Raw genomic sequence first — 22,679 nt, 5'->3', positions numbered from 1 at the left:
TTACAAACAATCTATCAACCCCTACAAAAATGTATATTAATTATAATCCACATAATAATTAACATTTCCCGTTGCTGCAGGATTATTTTCCTGCTGTAGAAAACTGACTCAAATTAAGATTCTACATCTGTAGGAAGCGGTCGAGAGCATCTTCAGTGCGAAGGGAAGAAAGATCCCCAACCCACCAACAATGTCTTCCTTCAAAGCGGCATTAGCGGCTCCATTAAAATCCTGTCACCTTTTTTCTTTACGTCTGTCTGTGACGCTGAAGAGAAGAGAAATCACAGTCATTCAAATGCTAAGTGACTTCCTCTCCCCTGTGAATATTAGAGAGGAGAGCAGTGCTCCATCATTTACTGTGCAGCCCACAAAAAAAGAGAAGGGGATGCAAAATGAGACTACGGTGCTTTGAATATATCCCCCACCTCCGCAATATCTCATCACAAGCCATTACCTCCGACTGCTTCACACCTACAGAACGCTGCAGTGTCAGTCTTCATTAAGACCTTAAGACTACAGTGCCTTCGGAAAGTATTCAGACCCGTTGACTTTTTCCACATTTTGTTACGTTACAGCTTTATTCTAAAATTGATTAAATAAATACAAATCCTCAGCAATCTACACACAATACCCCATAATGACAAAGCAAAACGTTTTTAAAAGAAATGTTTGCAAATTAATTTATACAAAATAAATTAAACCTTATTTACATAAGTATTCAGACCCTTTGCTATGAGACACAATTGAGGTCAGGTGATCCCCTGTTTTCATTGATCATCCTTGCGATGTTTCTACAACTTGATTGGAGTCCACCTGTGGTAAATTCAATTGATTGGACATGATTTGGAAAGGCACACACCCCTCTCTATAAGGTCCCACAGTTGACAGTGCAAGTTAGAGCAAAAACTAAGCCATGAGGTCGATGGAATTGTCCGTAGAGCTCCGAGACATGATTGTGCCAAGGCACAGATCTGGGGAAGGGTACCAAAACATTTCTGCAGCATTGAAGGTCCCCAAGAACACAGTGGCCTCTATCATTCTTAAACGGAAGAGGTTTGGAACCACCAAGACTCTTCCTAGAGCTGGCTGCCCGGCCAAACTGAGCAATCGGGGGAGAAGGGCCTTGGTCAGGGAGGTGACTCTGACAGCGCTCTAGAGTTCCTCTGTGGAGATGGGAGAACCTTCCAGAAGGACAACCATTTCTGCAGCACTCCACCAAACAGGCCTTTGTGGTAGAGACAGACGGAAGCAACTCCTCAGTAAAAGGCACATGACATTCCGCATGGAGTTTGCCAAAAGGCACCTAAAGACTCTCAGACCATGAGAAACAAGATTCTCTGGTCTGATGAAACCAAGATTGAACTCTTTTGCCTGAATGCCAAGCGTCACATCTGGAGGATGGCACCATCCCTACGGTGAAGCACGGTGGTGGCATCATCATGCTGTTGGGATGTTTTTCAGCGGCGGGGACTGGGAGACTAGTCAGGATCGTGGCAAAGATGAACGTTGCAAAGTACAGAGAGATCCTTGATAAAAAAACTGCTCCAGAGCGCTCAGGACCTCAGACAGACAATGACCCTAAGCACACAGCCAAGACAACGCAGGAGTGGCTTCGGGACAGGTCTCTGAATGTCCTCGAGTGACCCAGCCAGAGCCCGGACATGAACTCGATTGAACATCTCTGAAGAGACCTGAAAATAGCTGTGCAGCAACCCTTCCCATCCAACCTGACAGAGCTTGAGCAGATCTGTAGAGAAGAATGGGAGAAACTCCCCAAATACAGGTGTGCCAAGCTTGTAGTGTCATACCCAAGAAGGCTCAAGGCTGTAATCACTGTCAAAGGTGCTTCAACAAAGTACTGAGTAAAGGGTTTGAATACTTATGTAAATATGATATTTCAGTTAATTTCTTTATAAATTTGCTAAAATTTCTAAAAACCTGTTTTTGCTTTGTCATTATGGGGTATTGTGTGTAGATTGATGAGGGAAAAAAACAATTTAATCAATTTTAGAATAAGGCTGTAACCTAACAAAATGTGGGATAAGTCAAGGCACTGTAAATACGTGGGCACATACCTAAATATTTTAGTCATTTAGCAGAAGCTCTTATCCAGAGCGACTTGCAGTTAGTGAGTGCATACATTTTCTTTTTCTTTTTCATACTGGCCCCCCATGGGAATCGAACAAACAACCCTGGCGTTGCAAGTGCCATGCTCTACCAACTGAGCTACACAGGGCCCATAAAGCTACATAAGTGAGTGTCACATTGATTTCATCACGTTGGCAGTTTTCAAAATTAGCTTGAAAGGCTCCTTATCACCCTTTTTAGACAGAAAAAACACCTTATCATGGCAGTAAATTACATTTACATTTTAGTCATTTAGCAGATGCTCTTATCCAGAGCGACTTACAGTTAGTGAATACATTTATTTTTATTTTTATACTGGCCCCCCGTGGGAATCGAACCCACAACCCTGGCGTTGCAAACGCCATGCTCTATCAACTGAGCTACATCCCTGCCGGCCATTCCCTCCCCAACCCTGGACGACACTGGGCCAATTGTGCGCCGCCCATGAGTCTCCCGGTCGCGGCCGGCTGCGACAGAGCCTGGATTCGAACCAGGATCTCTAGTGGCACAGTTAGCACTGTGATGCAGTGCCTTAGACCACTGCGCCACTCAGGAGCTAGGCCTGGGTACTGGGTACCCTTATAAAAATGTACCATGGTAGTATAATGAAATAAATACCATGGGACTATCATGTTTTTTGCGTCACTACCATGGCAGGAAAATGACGTGGTAGTGACAAAAAAAACATGTTTTATTTTCATTGTACTAGCTACCATGGTACAAAAATGAACCATGGTAGTACAATGAAAAACATACCATGGTTTTGTACTAGCAGCATGTAGTGAAACAAGAAAGCATGGTAGTTGTTTACAATGTATTATGATGGTCTGTGTCCCACCGTTTTTCGGGTAAAGTGACCAAAAACGTATTAATTTATGGTACTCACATAATGCAACATTGACTACTTGCTCTGCAATGGCAAAGCATAGGCCTAGTACCTTCTTAAACCCATTTCGCTCATAGTGAAAAAAAACAACACACACGGTCTAGTAGTGTAGTGTACCCTCTTAAACCTTGGGACCTGGATAGGGTATGGTGAGAAGAATGAAGGAAGTCTGAAACCTTGAAGATTTAAAATAGTTTTTTATCTGGTGTTTCTCTCTTCAACACAGTTTTCAGTTGTATCTCACTCATTCAACTGACTTGGCTACTATTATACAATTCTAAATAGCCAACATACAAAAAATTATAATCTTATCGCATAGATACATTTATCATGTAATTCTCAACATATCCCTAAAAACAGCAAGTTACAATGTTTACACTCTGGGTGCGTTCGTAAATTCACTTTGGCCATTTACTCCGATTTCAGAGCACTCTCGGCTGAGTGTGCCAGAACGCCGAATAACTGATGAATTTACGAACGGTCAACACCCGTTGAATATGGCCAGTGTCGGTAAACGTCGGCAAAAAAGCGTAATTAAATTGTTGCCAGCAGCACAGTTACAGTCACCAATGCTCTGGATAACATGAAAACAGCCTAACCAGCTCTGCAAGGGATGTAGCTCAGTTGGTAGAGCATGGCGTTTGCAACGCCAGGGTTGTGGGTTCGATTCACATGGGGGGCCAGTATAAAAAATTATGTATGCACTCACTAACTGTAAGTCGCTCTGGATAAGAGCGTCTGCTAAATGACTAAAATGCAAGGGCGAGTAAACTGGTCAGAGTGAGGTGTTCTCTCGTTTATGTCTGGAAGTAGCTAGCAAGTTAGCCAACGTTAGCCAGTTAGCTTGGGTGCCGTCGTGAGGTCAGAACGCTCGGATCAACCCTACTCCTCCGCCTGTGCGTTCTGAACGCTCCGAGAGCGAAACGCTCTGAATTTACGAACAGACAACGCTCTGAGCTCACTCTCACAACTTTTATAAATAAACATTATCAAAAATAACAACAATTATATCATTACACTCCGCTTAACTTGGTGTTTCATATCCTATGCTTTATAACTCGCTCACCGTGATGATAACGTTTAAAATATTTTGTTTATCTGGCGCTTCTCTCTTCAGTTTTCATTTGGCTTGGCTCTCTCATTCAACTGACTCACTGGCTAGCGCGAGAGCCACTGTAGAGTGATAGAGCGTGAAGCAACCACTAGGCTCTCTCTGCGGGCCGAAACAAGCACAACACCCCTTGACTATAACTACTGTAAATGATTACAAAATGCCAAAGATTAGGCTACCATATATCTCACATTCTCCCACATTACAGGTTGGAAACATAGTGAACCCAAACATGAGCAAGAAACGGTACTATTAATACAGAAACTATTATGCCTTTTTCACAGTAACTATTTCCCTTTTTCTTTGATGTTACAGACAAACTATGACCAACAATAGTAGCCTGGGGGTTATTTATACTTCAAAGCTAAAATCATGGTACATTTCCATGATTCAGATCTATACCATGGTATAAAATATACAATACCATGGTAATATTTAGGTACAATGGCAGTACCATGGTAGTACCATCATACTTCAAGGCTTAAACAATGGTACATTTCCATGATTCAGACTATAACATGGTATAAGTGAAAGTACCATAGTAGTACCATGGTATGAATGAAAGTAACATAGTAGTACCATGGTACATTTTTGTAAGGGTACTGAGTTTGCTTCTGGACAAAGTGTTATAATATATTTGGTTGGTGCAGAACACAGCTTATGGTACCAACGTACCTTCCACAGGTATAGAAATATCCGTCCCATGTATTATAGACCATATCATTTTATTCATGCTTTCTCTTTTTGTTTGACAGGTCACAGACGGGGGCACCATTAAGCAGAAAATCTTCACCTACGATGCTATGTTTAATACCAATTACTCTCATATGGAGGACTACCGCAAACGGGAAGACCTTGTGTACCAATCTACGGTCCGGTAAGCATCACAACCAATCACTTCTACATTGAATGTTTCTCCCATTGTGTTCAGGAACATCCGTTCAGTTTGTTGCCCTGCTACATTGTACACTATACGTCTATTTAACCTACAGTATATCCCAAGAAACTCTCCATGTCTCTGGGGATTAGTGAGCAGAGGTTTTGCTAGTTCCTTCCTACCATCTGCTGCGGGTGATGCTGGGCCTGGATGTGATGACCCCGATGGAGGGTCAACACCATCATCGTCTTGGCAGGGAGAGGGAGGGAGGGGACGAGAGGTGGTGAGACTCTACTCAGCCACTCTGCTGCTCAGGATGTAGATTTCAGTGTTGAGCTCATTATTCCCACCACAGAGCTGCATATTTTCCAGGTAGTGTGGTTCACCTTTATTTTCCGGGTAGTGTGGTTCACCTTAGGCAGAGCTTGGGGCAGCACTGCTGCATGCAGGGCTGTGTTCCACACCTCCTTTGCCACCCTCCTTCCCATCACACACACATACATACATACATACATACATACATACATACATACATACATACATACATACATACATACATACATACATACACACCCTACCCGATCCCAGAATATAGAGCCCTTCTGTTTATGCATGAGCAACTTTTGCAGAGTGCAAGAGGGATGGAGCGAAAGGAATCATCGGGCTCTGGTTGGGTAGATGACATGTCTGAGGAGTCCTGGGTACTGTCTTCCTTTACCCCGGGCCTTAACAATACGGCTGGCATCTGCTCCCCTCTCCCTCTCTCGCTCCCTCTCCCTCTACCCCAACCATCTCCCTCCCTCTCCCCCTCCCTCTCCCCCAACCATCTTCCTCCCTCTCCACCAACCATCTCCCCCCTCTCCCCCTCCTTCTCCCATGCGTTCTCTCCTCTTGCTTTCATTGCCTCCCCCATCGCTCTCTCATATTGGCACTCATACTTTGTATAGAGGAGTAATAGAAGCCATTAAGCCAACACACTGCATCACTCTAGTACTTCTTATCTCCCCCCTTCTCCCCCCTTCTCCCCCCTCCCTCTTCTCTCCCCCTCCCTCTTCTCTCCCCTCTTCTCTCCCCCCTCCCTCTTCTCTCCCCCCTCCCTCTTCTCTCCCCGCTCCCTTTTCTCCCCCCCCTCTTCTCTCCCCCTCCCTCTTCTCTCCCCTCCCCTCTTCTCTCCCCCCTCCCTCTCCCCTCCCCTCTTCTCTCCCCCCTCCCTATTCTCTCCCCCCTCCCTCTTCTCTCCCCCTCCCCTCTTCTCCCCCCCACCCTCTTCTCTCCCCCCTCCCTCTTCTCTCCCCCCTCCCTCTTCTCTCCCCCCTCCACACACACACACACACACACACACACACACACACACACACACACACACACACTCACTCATTAGGATTTGAATCGACAGTCCCAGCATGAGAAACAGTTGGACGGTACCTGCTCTGCCCTGTCTGTCTGGCAGAGTGCTTAGCTGGCGTTAGTCAAGCAGAGAGGTAAAAGGGCTACTGCCATAATCACCCAAGTCTAGTCAGGAGGAATCTGAATCCTCCCTGATGTATCCCATGCCTTCCTCCATGGCAGAACACAGAGTTCAACAGCAGAGAGGGATGCAGAGCTCTGATATTTCACATAATCTCTCATATCCACAAATGAAATCTGTAATATTGTGAATTTCACAGAAAGCCCTAGATTCTCATTGCATGCTTTGTCATTTTTTCTGAATATGGTGTTAAATCTCAGGAATATGCTGTGCTTGTAGTGTCAATATTACCGGGGTAGATTTGCAAATAGAAAGGGAGGTTAATTTTTCTGTCTTTTCTATTTTCATCAACTGCCCCTGGGCTTAGAAGTAGACAGCTAGCTGTTTGACAAATGGCAGTGATACAGGCCAATACTCATCCTTACCTTGACGTCTTTTTGATGAAAAACAAAACATATGCAAGAAGATCAACCCTAATTGCTCCTAGAAGTCACTCTGGATAAGAGTGTCTGCTAAATGACTAAAATGTAAATGTAAATGTAAGATGAATGGCAATTACTATACGTAAAAAAAAATTAAGCTACATTCAAAATACCAAATTCAAGGATTGTCTCTTCATCTGCACAGCATTTGACAGTTTATCTAACACTGTCATGGTTATAGATACAAGCTTTGAACAATGAAAAAACCCATCTCTGGTATACCAGTCACAGTGCTGTTCATACAATGCATTCGGAAAGTATTCAGACCCCTTGACTTTTTACAGCCTTATTCTTAAATGGATAAAAAATTTAATAATAATCTCATCAATCTACACACAATACCCCATAATGACAAAGCAAAAACAGGTTTTTAGAAATGTATGCTTATTTATTAAAAATAAAAGACTGAAATATCACATTTACATAAGTATTCAGACCCTTGACTCAGTACTTTGTTGAAGCACCTTTGGCAGTGATTACAGCCTTGATTCTTCTTGGGTATGACGCTACAAGCTTGGCACTACTGTATTTGGGGAGTTTCTCCCATTATTATCTGCAGATCCTCTCAAGATCTGTCAGGTTGGATGGGGAGCGTCGCTGCACAGCTATTTTCAGGTCTTTCCAGAGATGTTCAATTGGGTTCAAGTCCGGGCTCTGGCTGGGCCACTCAAGGACATTGAGACTTGTCTCGAAGCCACTCCTGCATTGTCTTGGCTGTGTGCTTAGGGTCATTGTCCTGTTGGAATGTCAACCTTCGCCCCAGTCTGAGGTCCTGAGAGCTCTGGAGCAGGTTTTCATCACGGATCTCTCTGTACTTTGCTCCGTTCATCTTTCCCTCAATCCTGACTAGTCACCCAGTCCCTGCCGCTGAAAAACATCCCCACAGCATGATGCTTCCACCACCATGCTTCACCGTAGGGATGGTGCCAGGTTTCCTCCAGAATAGACGCTTGGCATTCAGGCCAAAGAGTTCAATCTTGGTTTCATCAGACCAGAGAATCTTGTTTCTCATGGTCTGAGAGTCTTTAGGTGCCTTTTGGCAAACTCCAAGCGTGCTGTCATGTGCCTTTTACTGAGGAGTGGCTTCTGCCTTGCCACTCTACCACAAAGGCCTGATTGGTGGAGTGCTGCAGAGATGGTTGTCCTTCTGGAAGGTTCTCCCATCTCCACAGAGGAGCTCTGTCAGAGTGACCAACGGGTTCTTGTTCACCTCCCTGACCAAATGTCTAAATACCTGTTTTTGCTTTGTCATTATGGGGTATTGTGTGTGGATTGATGAGGATTTCTATTTAATTTTATCCATTTTAGAATAAGGCTGTAACGTAACAAAATGTAGACCCCAATGTCCTCCTGTGTGAGATCGCTTAATTTCCCAAGTAGAAATATCACCACTTCCATGTCAAAGGCAGATTAGGGTTGCATAGAAAGGTTATACTACTGGAAACCTTCTGAGTTTACCGGTAAACTACCAGAATTTTGTTAACTTTCAAGGAATATAGCTGTAAAACATTATCCTAATTATAAACCATCAACTTAGTAAATACCATTAGTGTTTAATATAATGGTTTCAGCATGAAATGTCCTTTATACTGTATATATTTTGACAGACTTTTATTTATTTTACTATGTCTATATGTCTTTGTTGTACGTGTTTTGGGGCCAAACTGGTGGCAGTTATGAAAAAAGACAATAGTTGGAAGAGTTGCAGAGTTAATAGAAAATAATGCCATTGTTGATTAGACGCTTTTTTCATTAATTAGGCTATCTACTAGAAACTAATGGATGATATGGACACAGATATAAAACATGTATACTATATATGAATACATCTTTTTTTTAAAGTTATTCAAGTATAAATTACCAAAGTTACCTCAATTGCCATAGAATATTCTGGTAACTTTGGTAAATTACCAGTAGCTTTGTCACCCTTCTTGTGACTTTCCCATACTACTGAGGGAAAATAAGTTGTTGAAGGTGTTTAAAAATTAATTCCATCAGTGTGAATATTTAATAGGAGTCACAATGTTAGTCATACAACCTTTTCCCCATTCCTAAATTTGAAGGGCAAGTCCCGCTGTCATTCTTCAACAGGCTTCACAGAAAGACTCTCACTCAGGAAAATAATTCAGTGTTGTGAGGCTTCTCTGTGACCCTTTGCCACTGTTTCACCTATCTTTCCATGCCTTGCACCATCTTGTCTAAGAGCTGTCTTCTCAGAATCTTCCTCTCTGTTCTTGTGTGGGTTAGGCTCCAGTCAACCATCCAGGCCTGTGGACAACAACAATATACAGCTTTGTGTGTAAACACAGACTTGGGACAGATCAGCTTACACATAGTAGCCTACAAAGCCATCCCCCTCTCCCAGCACAGAGAATCACAGTGTTCACATCAATGGCATTGAGTTTAAAATAGGACTATCCTCTCCAGAGGAAACACTGGCGGAGACACAGTGTTCCTCTGCCTTACTGCCTTACACACCTCTCTAGTCTCTTCATATCTCTGTCCTCTAGGCTAACAGTCTCTGTTTCTCATATACTTAAATCAGCCAATCCTCCCCCGAGCTAGCCTTAATGCAGGGATACAAGGCTCCTGCACTTAAGGCTAAGAAGAGCACAGCGTAGCAGAAGTCCAGTTCCTGACACCAGGTTAGCTGATTGTTTGGCTGAGCTAACAGGGACTGCTCTGTGCAGTGTTCTGTCAGGACGACTCTCTCGCTCCCTGCCTGTCCCTGTAACACAGCACAGCTGCCAGGCATGGACAGCACAGGAAGGGCTGCTAGAATAAAACACAGAGTTAAACAGAAGAGTCATTACTCCGCAGGGAGGATTGATCTCTCTCTCTCTCTCTCTTTTCTTCTCCCTTTCTCTGCTGTTTTTGCTGCTCTTCTGCGTGGCCTCATTTCCATCGATCCTATCCGTGTGTGTGTGTATGTGTACATAGGTGTTTCTATAGTGTGAAACAGTATGTAGTATGTTGTTTTGCCTGTACTGTGAAAGAGAAGTCATTTTGTGTGCTGAGTCACTTAATGATACTATTTCTAATGATACAAATGTTTGAGTATGACACTATTTTGATGCCCTGAACTTCTAACTTTCAAGGTAAACTACTTCTTGGCGTTTCAGGGACAAAGGACAAACATTTGCGCATACACACACACACACGCACACAGGCTGTATTGCAGCCCCTCACCTTGGTGTGATTTAGTGTTAATCAGCTTTTTATTAGTTGCTGATTAATGAGCAATGGGTTTTAAGGCAGGGTGGAGGAATTCGGGAAATACTTAAAAAATACACTGTACCCATAATGCATCATCAATGGTGTTTGAGAGAGAGAGAGAGAGAGACAGACATACAGAGAGACAGACATACAGAGAGACATACAAAGAGACAGACAGACAAAGAGATAGACAAAAAGAGACAGAAAAGACAGACAGACAGACGGAAAAGAGAGACAGACAAACAGACAGACGGAAAAGAGAGACAGACGGAAAAGAGAGACAGACCAACATACAGAAAAGAGAGACAGACAGACAAACGGAAAAGAGAGACAGACAGACGGAAAATAGAGAGAGAGAGACAGACAGACAGACAAAAAGAGAGAGAGACAGAGAGAGAGAGAGACAAAGAGAAAGACAAAGAGAAGAAGAGATGTGCTGGACTGGAGTCATATGGCAGTTGGTAGGCACAGCTAGTGGAGCCAAGACACTGAGAGGGATGCCAGGGTAATGCCAACATAGGTACCGCTGGCGCCAGGGCTCTCATCAAATCATCATAATCACAGTTTGTCAAAGTGCCCTCGAAACTAGAATTAGTGGATGAAATTGCATGCTACTCCTAAAGGAAAAAGCATTTTTTTGTGGTCAACATTGTTATTATATCCGGATTAATTTGTGAAACAAATTCCAGTGGAAGGCACATCTGGTCAGGACCCAGAGCATGGCTGAATGAGAGCAATGTGTATGAGATGCACAGTGGACTCCCCTGTTGCCCCCATTCAATATAAATGAGCCTGCTGTCAGTCAATCATCGCATGCCTATCATGTTGGTGAAGTGTTTTGAAGCTGGAGGCCATTGTTGAATTCAGCATTAAAACAGCCATGTCATGTAAGAGATTAGGTATAGGATTAGGCATAGTTTATGGTGGAATGTGACTGCCACTGAGGCTCTATCAGTCAGCATCAGCAGCCGTTGACCCATGGGGCCTCTCCAAAGGGATTGTGGACGTGTTCTCTATACAGGCTGGGGGTGGGAAGGGTGCACGATGGCCCCACACAGGGTTGACTGTTCTCCAACAGAATGGTCCCCCCCCCCCCCCTTACACACACACACACACACACACCCCACTGCTGAACTCATTAGAGCGCCGGTGCTCTGAGTGCACTGCCACTGTTCCAACAGAGGTATCCCTCTGAAACAGCCGGGCGGCAAGGACAATTGTTCCCGTTTTGTGGAAATAAATCACAGGGCCTAAATGTGACTTGTGGTGTCTCACTTTGATTATCACTGTTGACACATTAGGCGGACACAGAATACAGATTGAGCTCCCAGGCCGTTTCCTGGTCATCTGCTGGCTGGCTGAATAATTTGCTGTCCTTCGTTTCTCCTCACAAACATGGAGGCGTTGCTCCTGAAATAGAATTAAGTTTTGGTCAAATGATTGCTTCCTGAATTTGAAGAAGAGAACAAAAATTGTGTATTCTGACATGTGCTTGTCTGTTGTTCACCTCCTTTCGACATCATTCACTAGGGACAAAAGCAGGAACCTGGTGAAGGACAGTCATGCAATTTGCAAGTGGAACGAATTAACTGAATTCCACTTCAACATTGATTTCCACTTCAAAATGTCCAAACTATTTCCTGTCTGAGAAAATAATGTATTATGAAAAAATATTGATGTAAATGTTTATATTATTGTGTGTTTTTTATTAAGTTTTTTTCTGTCATGTCTCTGCAGGCTCCCGGAGGTACGGATCTTGGACAATGGGCCGTATGAGTGCCATGTGGGCATCTACGACCGAGCAACAAGAGAAAAGGTGGTCTTGGCATCGGGAAACGTCTTTCTCACCGTTATGTGTGAGTAATGTATGCTCTGTAGTCAGCCTGTGACTGTGAATATGCAAAAATGTCTATCTCTGCTCTACTCTGACATTCTGCAACATTAATCAACATGTTCTGCTGTAACATGTTCTGCTGTCTTTCTAATGGGACGGACTTGAGATTGCTATAAATTGGGAAATACACATATTGTTGTGATAAATGTAAAGGGAAATACATTAAAGGAGCAAAAAATGACAATAAATCTACCTCAGGACTCCTTGTGAGTGAAGATAGCAGACAGACAACCATGAGAGTAGTGGGACAAGCTGGAGGAAATGTCAAAGAGGTTCAAGTTGACATGCACTACTGACACACACTATGTACAGTTGTACTACAGAACTGAATGCAGTTCTAAAGATGTAGAACTGTCAAGTTTTGACAAAGAAGAAGACTCATCAGGTATAAGCTAATAATCATAATCATCATTATTACCCTTAGCTCCCCTTCTCTGACTGGCAGTGAACATTTCTCATAGGGTGTGCTCAGCGAGTTTGGTGGATGACACTCTGTCTCAGTGTGATAACGAGTGTGTGTGTGTAGGTATAGGCACTGTTTTTTGGAGATTGTACTATATCAAACTGTAACACAATTTCACTCTCCCCTATTCAACCCCAAGTTCCATATTAACAGCATACATGACTGGAGCTTGAGCTGTGCAAAAAAAAAAAAGACAAATAACCTGAACCTTTCCCATCTCTAATGCCATCTAATGCTGCCTCGGAGAACACTGTGAAGACCAGGATTTGAACACGTCCTCCCATCCACTATCTGTATAATTACAAACCTATTTCACTGCTATTTTGGAGAATGACGTGTTTCTTTGTCTTCCCATGTTTCTGCCAGTGACCTGAGGAGCTGCTTCTCTCACACTCCTTGCCGTAATTGTTGGTGTAACTTTCTCTAATGACAGCTGGCTCACTGGCGTTTGAAGTCCGGCAGCAAGGCTTTCTATGTACAGCCTATCGCTAATTAGCAACAGTAACATTTCTCAGAAAAACAGAAGACAGAGGAAAACACAAGGACATGATTAGTCCATTAGCACATTTTGTTCCATTGCCATATTGCCAATGGCTCTTGACATTAGGCTGCAGGTTTACCCAAAGGCTACTTCTGGTTCTCATAGCTCCTCCACTGACCTTCACTTTCCCAGAATGACGTAAAACCATACAATAAACAAGAGATACCGAACCGGATTAACTCTTCACAGACGTAAATGAACAGAGCTTTATCAATGGGAGAGGATTCAGCCCAAGTTAACCCCTTAATCGTTTAGGGGTGGGGGCGATGGAGATATAGGAATGATACAGCCAGGGGAAAGTGTGAGCACTCTCAGCTGAGTGTTAAATCTCCACTCTGGTGGAGGAGAAGAAGAATGGCCTCTGGCATTGTGGCTAATTGCCGTCTAAACTGAAACAGAATTATTCATAACCTATTAGTGTGCCAAGTTCACTAGGAAGTGAGAAAAAAAGGAGAAGGGAGAAAGAAAGAAAATGAGAGAAAAAAGTTAATTAATAGGAAGCAGTACATGGAGAGTATTTCAATTTTTTAAAGGGCTTCATAAATAAGAATTATCATTTTAATGAATTCCCTGCCAAGAAATGAAATCACTCAGTTGCAGAAGGCCAAACCTCGAACTCTTGGTACCTCTGCCACTATCCTTCACTCTGGGAAAGTTTGAGATCTCTTTGCTTTTATCCTCAACTGCTTAAATTCACTGTGGTTTGGTGATGCCTCAAGGCATGGGAGACCTTTGCCTTGAGGATTATTAAGGCAATGCTATTATAACTAATGGTGACAGTTTTCTACTAAAACTACATCTCAAAGATATGCTAAAGATAAGAAAAATTGTCTTCTGATGTCTTTTTTCTCCATTGGAGTCAAAAGTTTCACTGGCTAGAGAGCGCTGGAGAAAACAACATTTGAGTCTTATATCCCTGAAAAACGGATGCATCCAGTTGTTGGCATTTGCAACTCCTCTAAAGCAATGTGGAAAAACATTGTCCAACAAATACGGAGTTTTGGTCCCCGCCCATCACTCTGGAAACCTCTTCATCAAAGCTAAGGATCCGGATCACGTTCAGCGAAATGTGTTACTTTACGCACACTATGTAGCTGCTGCTCACACTCCCCCTCCCTTTACGTTTCTCTCTTGACTCACCTTCTTCTGAACCATGATGATGTAGACCAGGAGTAGGCAACCCTGGTCCTGGAGTGCTGCAGGCACTTCTTGTTTTTGATTTAACCAACCTGGAAGACCAGGTGTGTTGCATTTGGTCAATCACTGAACTGATCAATTAGCTCAGTTGGTCAGGTGTGGTGCCTAGTTGGAACAATATATTGCAGTACCGGATGTAGCCCATCTCTACCTCATATTTCTGAACAGCTGAAATAAAACCCTGCGGCAGTTTGAATGAACATTCCCAAAAAGAATTATTGAAGGCTAAACAACCTTCTCTGTCTTTTGTAACGGATATATATTGGAGTTGCACAAGCAGGACACGGTCCTTAGAAATTGCACTGGAGCAAAAACAATCAGCGTTTTGTGTGATGATGTAGGCTAATCTTTATAGTTGCTGCCATATCGTAGCCACTAACCAGAGTTCCTGAAAAAATTATGTAACTCCCCACTTTAGTTTTGCATTAGGGCAAAAACCACACACAGGCCCTACTAACTGCTATTTAACTTCTCAATGAACATGCAAGTACCTCACTGTAGGCTACCTAGCTGGTCTAGGCAGCCTGAGCATGTATATCTGGACCAGCATCCTCAGCGGAGTAGTCAACAACCGGATGTTCCGGTTTTCAGGTGAAATGGAAGAGAGAGCCTGTGACACAACTTCCGCTTTTGGATGTTAACAAGGCGACACATCATCTTAATTCCTCCTCCACATTTACTTAATTGGTTGAACAGTACAGAAGAGAAACTCCCCCCAATTTCTTTTAAATTCTCATCAAGACCAGAATGTGGAGGATCTAGTTTTAGGTGTTTCTTTTACGCCTGCTACATTAGGTTACCTGAGCAGTAACCAGAGTCTGACAATGGACAAGTTCGTTTTGCATTGCCTGTGGCCGGTGTGATATTATTCCTAATGTCAATTTTCAACTACTGCTTTAGACTGCCTACTATTTGTGATGATAATCTTCATACAGTCGTGGGCAAAAATATTGTCACCCTTGCACTTTTTTCAAATAATGCACCAGTTCTTTCAGAAAACTGTTGAAATTAAAAAGTATTTTGGTGTCCACGTATGTATGTCTTTGGTTTGCAGTTGAACAAAACTAAAACATCTGAATAATTTACTAAATGTTAGCTTATTCCACAAATAAATCCTAAAATGGCCCGGACAATATTATTGGCACCTTCTAGAAGTAGTTAGAAATAATTAGATTTCAAGCAGGTGATCATCCTTTGCTTTGGAATTGAATTCACCTGTGGTGAGTTGAAGGTGCCTGCAATATAAAAATCACTAATTTAACCAGTTTGAATGAAGAAAAGGACTCATTCTCCTGTTTTGTGTCACTGTGTGTACCACAATGAGCATGGAGAAAATAAAGAAAGCTAGATAATTATCTGAGGAGGTCAGACACAAGATTATAGCCAAGCATGGACAATCTCAAATCCATCACCAGAGACCTTTATGTTCCTGTTTTCACCGTACGCAATGTTATCAAGAAGTTTAAGACCCATGCCACTGTAGCCAACCTCACTGGATGTGGCCACAAGAGAAAACTTGATGGAAGATTGCAGCGAAGGATTGTTCGAATGGTGGAGAAAGCACCTCGATCAACTGCCACACAGATTCAAGCTGACCTTCAGAAACAAGGTATGACAATTTCAACTCTCACCATCCGTCACCAACTCAATGAAAGGGGGTTATATGGTAGGAGACCCAGGAGGACCCCACTGCTGAGAGAGTCATAAGAAAGCATGACTGCAATTTGCCAAAACACACCTGAACATGCCAAAATCCTTCTGGGAGAATGTCCTGTGGACAGATGAGACCAAATTAGAGCTTTTTGGTAAAGCACACCATCTCTATGTTTACAGAAAACAAAATGAAGCCTTCAAAGAAAATAACACCTTCCCTTCAGTGATGTTTTGGGGTTGCTTTGCTCCCTCTGGCACTGGGTGCCTTGAACATGTGCATGGCATCATGAAATCAGGAGAATACCAAGGCATTTTGGAGCGCGATGTCAGACCCAGTGTCAGAAAGCTGGGTGTCCGTCGAAGGTCATGGGTCTTTCAGCAGGACAATGACCCCAAACACACTTCAAAAAGCACCTAGGAATGTTTCTAGACAAAACGCTGGACTGTTCTGAAGTGGCCAGCAATGAGTCCAGATCTAAATCCCATTGAAAACTTGTGGAGAGATCTGAAAACAGCAGTTGGGAGAAGGCACCCTTCAAATATGGGAGAACTGGAGCAGTTTGCACAAGAGAATGGGCTAAACTGCCAGTACAGAGGTGTAGGAAGCTCATCAATGGCTATAGGAAGTGCTTGATTGCAGTTATTTTGACCAAAGGCTGTGCTACCAAATATTAAGTCTAGGGTGTCAATCATTTTGTCAATGCCATTTCTGTTTATTTTCTGACTTAAATGGATATATTAAGTTCTGAATCAAAAACAAAGGTTCTGTAATATTAACAGTGAAATAAAGAATTGTGGAGACCCAATACTTTGGTCAATTTCAACTTATTTTTAGGGAAAATTGTAAGTTACTTGAAAAAAGTGCAAGGGTGCCAATATTTTTGGCCACGACTGTAGTTATGCTTCCATATCGTAGTGAGAGTTGCTAAAAAAAGAACTAGCCAATGTTTGCAATGATAATGAGAAGAATATTGCTATCATGTATTTTGTGTACAACATGATAGCTGCATGTAGCCTTAACACTCCTGAAAAATGAGGAATAGAATGCATAGTTCGAACATGTTGACCATATCTTTAGTGTACAACATGAAGTTTCCCTCTCCATGTCAAGGAGGGGGAAGTGGCAGCGGCCCCCACTGAGCAGAAGCTACGTAAAAAAAAAAAATAGAAGAAATCTCTGCATCAATCCGGAACCGCAGCCACTCCGAACTAAATATTATAAAACGGTTATTTGAATCCTGGATGCTGATTGGACGAGCAGCGTTCCAAGCCATGCTGTATTCGCCAACACAGACACACCTATGCTTGTGAACAGTTCCATCTGTGCCTCCGTAAGAGATCATCAGGTTCATGTTGCTGTCTGAATCAACTCTTGAATTTATCTCAACTTGCACATTATTTCCCCTTGCTTCTAGGCTACCATTTGGTTTGTAACAGTGGGGGTTAATATAATCCTTGCTGTCTGCCTGTTTGACCTCGGAAACAATGTTTCACTTTTGAAATGCAATCTCCCCCATAGAAATAGAATGGTATTGGAACCTCTAACCTTGGCAATTTGACTGGTAAACTCATGGGTACACTCGCGATGGCTGCCTGGTATTGTGATACAATAATTTCCATGGTAACGTAGAATGTTCATTCAAATAATGTTAGCTGATGTGGCTCATGCAATGGAATGTACTTTTTGTAATGTCAGTTGAGTTGATTCAACAAATCACTGCACAAATTGATGGGTACACTTCCTGCTTTTACTTAATGCTTTGCTCCTATGGGTACACTTGCAATGGCCGCCAGTCCACCCATTATGACATTATTAACTTAAATGGGGACTATTTATCTATTCATTCCATTTCTATGATCTCCCCTGTACTGTACAGAGTGAACGGTGTCCAGACGAGAAGTTAACTTTTTCTGAGCCAAGTGAAAGCACGCATCAATGTCATTATTATGGCTATATCCAAGGAAATGCCAATAGAAAAAAAGCTCAAACAAATGACAATGCGGCTAGTTTACTGTCATTCCAGATGCGATGTTGGAAGTAACTGTTAGCTGAAGTTGGCTAGCTAGCTGGCAAGTGACAAGAATGTTAGTTAGCCTCCATAGCAACCACTTTTGTTAAAACTGACCTTTTGCATACCAACAGAATTAAGGACTTGTCGTGTCTGTGGCAACATGGCCAAAATAACACCAAAAAATATTTTTGACCGGACTGTATCTGTCACGGTTCAGACAGACGACCAGAGGACCACAATTGCGTCACACCAGAAAGTTTATTAAACTTAAGGGAAAAGGGAAGTAGGGAGTGAATGAAGGCTCCAGGGGTAACAGGGATCCCGTCCAATGCGCTGGGTCTGTGCCCCCCCCAGTGGCAGCGATGCGTCCTATGAAGCCGGTGGTGGGTGGTCCAGAAGTCCTGGGGGGGGGAGACACAGACACAACAGGGCGGAATGAAACCAGGCAGCAGTACAGTTCAAGGGAAATCCAAAATACGTAGTAGCAAGGCAGAAGGCTGGTCAGAGTTACCGGGATTGAAGAGTAGTCAGGAGTCGTAATGGCAGAAGCAGGTCTGGATCTCCTGAGGCAGAAGAGTATCCAAAAAACAGGCAGGTCCGGGGTCACAAAACCAGGGTGAGCCAGAAGCGCGAGCAAACAGGTTCCGGGTGTGAGCTTTGCAGACGATCTGACACCGGAGAGCTGAAAGACAGGGCCTTAAATACTGGGAGAGGTAGTGGGTAATGCAGCGCAGCTGGCAGAGTAATTAGAGCAGAGCAGAGCAGGGACAGGTGGAGCTAGTTAGGCTGAGTAGAGAGAGTGGTGAGCAGAGTGGAAGAAAATTAAGGTGGTAACCCGGTGGAGTGAGAGGCCCATGACAGAACCCCCCCCCCAAGGGACGGCCCCAGAAGTCCCAAGAGCAACACCACGCCGGGCGGGAGGAGGGGAGCCGGAGGAGGGCTAGAACTCCTCCGAACGGTCCGAGTGAACGTCCTCATCCTCGGAGGAAGCCGGAGGGCCGTGGTCGGGAGATGGGACAGGTCCCGAGACAGGATCAGGCACAGGACAGGAAGCCGAGCGGGCCGGACGGTTAGGGACCCCTCTGGGGCGGCCCCTACGGATTGCAGGTTGATCAGGATGCCGTTGGTGGAAAGCGGTGATGAGAGTCCTATCCACAATCCGACTAGCTGGCACCCAGGTCCTTTCCTCAGGTCCATAGCCCTCCCAGTCAATGAGGTACTGGAGACCCCTACCCCTCCGTCTGGACCGAAGCAGGCGGCGGACGGTGTAAACCAGACCACCATCGACGAGCCGTGGAGGAGGAGGACCAGGCGCAGCAGGGACCAGCGGACTCTCATGGATGGGCTTAATCTTAGACACATGGAAAGTGGGGTGCACCCTCAGGGAATTAGGCAGTTGGAGCCGGACAGAAGTTGGGCTAATCACTCTTATGATAGGGAATGGGCCAATGAACCGAGGTGCCAGCTTCTGCGACTCCACCCTGAGTGGCAGGTTCTTCGATGACAACCACACCCTTTGACCAACATGGTAGGTGGGAGCAGGAATTCTCCGACGGTTGGCCCCGGTAGTGTAGCTGGCAACGGATCTGAGGAGTGTGGCTCGGGCTTGTGACCAGGTGCGGCGACATCGACGGGCAAAAGCAAGTGCAGATGGGCAAGTAACCTCCTCTTCCTGGCTGGCAAATAGAGGAGGCTGGTATCCATAAACACATTGGAAAGGGGACATACCGATGGCAGAGCAGGTCAGAGAATTGTGTGCGTACTCCACCCATGTCAATTGCTGCGACCAGGAGTGGGGGTTGCGTGAAGTCATGCATCGCAGTGCCTTCTCGAGCTCCTGATTAGCCCGCTCTGACTGCCCATTGGATTGGGGATGGAATCCGGAAGTCAGACTGACTGTGGCTCCCAGCAGGTGACAGAACTCCTTCCAAAAAGCGGAGGAGAATTGTGGACCACGGTCAGAAACTACATCCTTTGGCAGTCCGTGGATCCGGAAGACGTGTTCCAGGACCACCTGGGCGGTCTCCTTGGCGGTTGGGAGCTTGGGGAGGGGAATGAAGTGTGCCATCTTGCTGAAACGGTCAACGATGGTGAGAATGACGGTCATGCCACTTGAAGGGGGCAGCCCCGTGACAAAGTCAAGGGCGATGTGAGACCAGGGACGTCTGGGCACAGGCAGGGGCTGCAGCAATCCGGCTGGGGGCTGGCAGGACGACTTGTGTTGGTTGCAGATGGGGCAGGCTTGGACGAATTCCCGTACATCCTTCCTCAGAGAGGGCCACCAGAACCTCTGGGCGAGCAGGTTGTAAGTGCGGGTGGAGCCAGGGTGACAAGCTAGGCGGGAGTCATGTCCCCACTGAACGACCTGGGACCTCAGGTCTTCGGGGACAAAAAGGCGGTCAGCTGGGCAAGTGCTGGGACCTGGCTGGTTACGGAGAGCCTCCAGCACCTGTTCCTCAACAGCCCAGGTCAGAGCTGCAACGATGCAGGGACTTGGCAGAATCGACACAGGGTCCTTGGAGGGGGTGTCATCCTTCTGGAATTGACGGGAGAGGGCGTCTGGCTTGGTGTTGCGTGATCCAGGCCGGTATGACAGAGTGAAATTAAACCTGGTGAAGAACAGGGCCCAGCGGGACTGCCTGGAGTTCAACCGTTTGGCCGTGCGGATGTACTCCAAGTTCTTATGATCGGTCCAAACGAGAAATGGAATGGTGGACCCCTCCAGCCAGTGACGCCACTCCTCCAAGGCAAGCTTCACAGCCAGCAGCTCACGGTTCCCTATGTCGTAATTGCACTCAGAGGGGGACAACCGACGTGAGAAAAAGGCACAGGGATGGAGCTTCCTATCCTCCGCAGCCCACTGAGAAATCACAGCACCAACTCCCACATCCGAGGCGTCCACCTCCACAATGAATTGCCGGTCCACATCAGGCATCTGGAGGATGGGAGCGGAGGTGAACCTCACCTTGAGGGTACTGAAGGCTTTGTCGGCTGCTGGGGTCCAGGTGAAGGGTTGCTTGGTGCTGGTTAGAGCAGTGAGAGGGGCAGCAACGGTACTGTAGTTCCGGATAAACTTCCTATAGAAGTTAGCAAACCCCAGAAACTGTTGCAGCTTCTTTCTGTTCTCCGGAACAGGCCATGAAGTGACTGCTGATACTTTGGCAGGATCCATTTGGATACTTCCCTCTGCCACTATGTACCCCAGGAAGGCCACTGTCTTGACGTGAAACTCACATTTCTCTGCCTTGGCGTAGAGGGAATTCTCCAGAAGACGATGAAGGACTTGCTGGACATGGCGGGTGTGTTCAGACAGGTTTCTGGAGTAGATTAAGATGTCATCCAGGTAAACGAAGACAAACTTGTTTAACATGTCCCGCAGTACATCATTCACTAGAGCCTGGAACACAGCAGGAGCATTGGTGAGGCCAAAAGGCATAACCAGATACTCGTAGTGGCCTGTTGGTGTATTGAATGCGGTTTTCCATTCATCTCCCTCCCGGATCCGCACTAGGTGGTAAGCGTTTCTGAGATCCAACTTGGTAAAAACAGTGGCTCCCTGGAGCAACTCAAAAGCCGAGGTAAGCAGAGGCAGAGGGTAACGGTTTTTCACTGTGATGTCGTTGAGTCCCCTGTAGTCGATGCAGGGGCGAAGAGATCCGTCCTTCTTCCCCACAAAGAAGAAGCCAGCACCAGCAGGAGATGAAGATGAACGGATTAATCCTGCGGACAGAGAGCCATTGATGTAGTCCTCCATGGACTTTCTTTCAGGAGCAGACAACGAATAAAGACGACCCTTTGGAGGAGCTGTTCCAGGGAGGAGGTCGATGGCACAGTCGTACGGTCGGTGAGGGGGCAGAGATGTGGCTCTTGCTTTGTTAAACACCTCTCTGAGACCATGGTAGCATTCTGGGACATTGGAGAGGTCAGGAGCGGAGTTAGTAGGTACTGGCCGAGGGGGTAGTGCGGCAGCAAGCAGGCAGGTTCGGTGGCAGTCCTCTCCCCACTCCCTGATCACCCCGGTCACCCAGTCGAGCTGAGGGTTGTGCCGGCGGAGCCATGGGTAACCCAGGATGAGGGGTTGGCCTGGAGAGGGGAGCAGGTGAAACTGGATAGTTTCTTGATGGTTTCCGGACAGACCCATCGAGACCGGGGCCGTGACATGAGTGACCGATCCGAGTAAGTGTCCGTCCAGTGCCCGGGCAGGAATAGGAGGTGTCAAACGGAGGTTCTCCAGTCCCAGTTGGCGTGCCAGCTTGATGTCCATTATGTTGGCTTCGGCGCCAGAATCCACCAGAGCAGCCAGGGTGTGAGTTGAGTCAGAGAGGCGGAGGTGAACTTGCAGCAGGGGTTTGCGGTCGGAGGACTGGATGGTCATTGAACTCAACCGGACTCCCCCTATGCCCGGTGAGCTTCGGCCCTTTAAAGGGCAGGTTACCACACGATGTCCATCACCTCCACAATAGAGGCAGAGGTTTGAGGTGAAGCGGCGCTGGCGCTCTGCAGGAGTGAGGGAGGCTCGCCCAATCTCCATAGGCTCAGACTGATCAAGCTGACCTGGGTGAGTGGCAGTAGATGACAGGAGCCCAGTCGGATCTCTCCGAATGCCGGTAGTAGGTGGACCTTGGCGCCCCCTCTCACGACGACGGGTCTGTATCCTTCTGTCGATCCTGACAGTCAGTGCGATGGCTTCATCAAGAGTGGAAGGCAGTTCATGGGAGACCAACTCGTCCTTGATATAGTCAGCCAAACTAT

The 22,679-nt window shown here is 45.5% G+C and overlaps 1 protein-coding gene across 1 annotated transcript in view; it reads left to right on the top strand.

The window, feature by feature from the left end:
- The window catches only part of LOC311138256 (immunoglobulin superfamily member 21-like), a 269,944-nt gene that overhangs the window by 165,263 nt on the left and 82,002 nt on the right, over positions 1-22,679 (top strand). Inside the window, exons 3-4 of the mRNA XM_084172934.1 lie at positions 4,880-5,001; positions 11,905-12,023. Of these exons, the coding sequence (XP_084029060.1) occupies positions 4,880-5,001; positions 11,905-12,023 (241 nt within the window). The remainder of the gene's footprint in view (positions 1-4,879; positions 5,002-11,904; positions 12,024-22,679) is intronic.

Source organism: Coregonus lavaretus, assembly GCF_964263955.1.
Source record: "Coregonus lavaretus genome assembly, chromosome: 12".
NCBI classification, from domain to species: Eukaryota; Metazoa; Chordata; class Actinopteri; order Salmoniformes; family Salmonidae; genus Coregonus; species Coregonus lavaretus.
The sequence above is the reverse complement of the archived record's forward strand: the minus strand, read 5'-3'. Positions and strand labels throughout refer to the sequence as shown.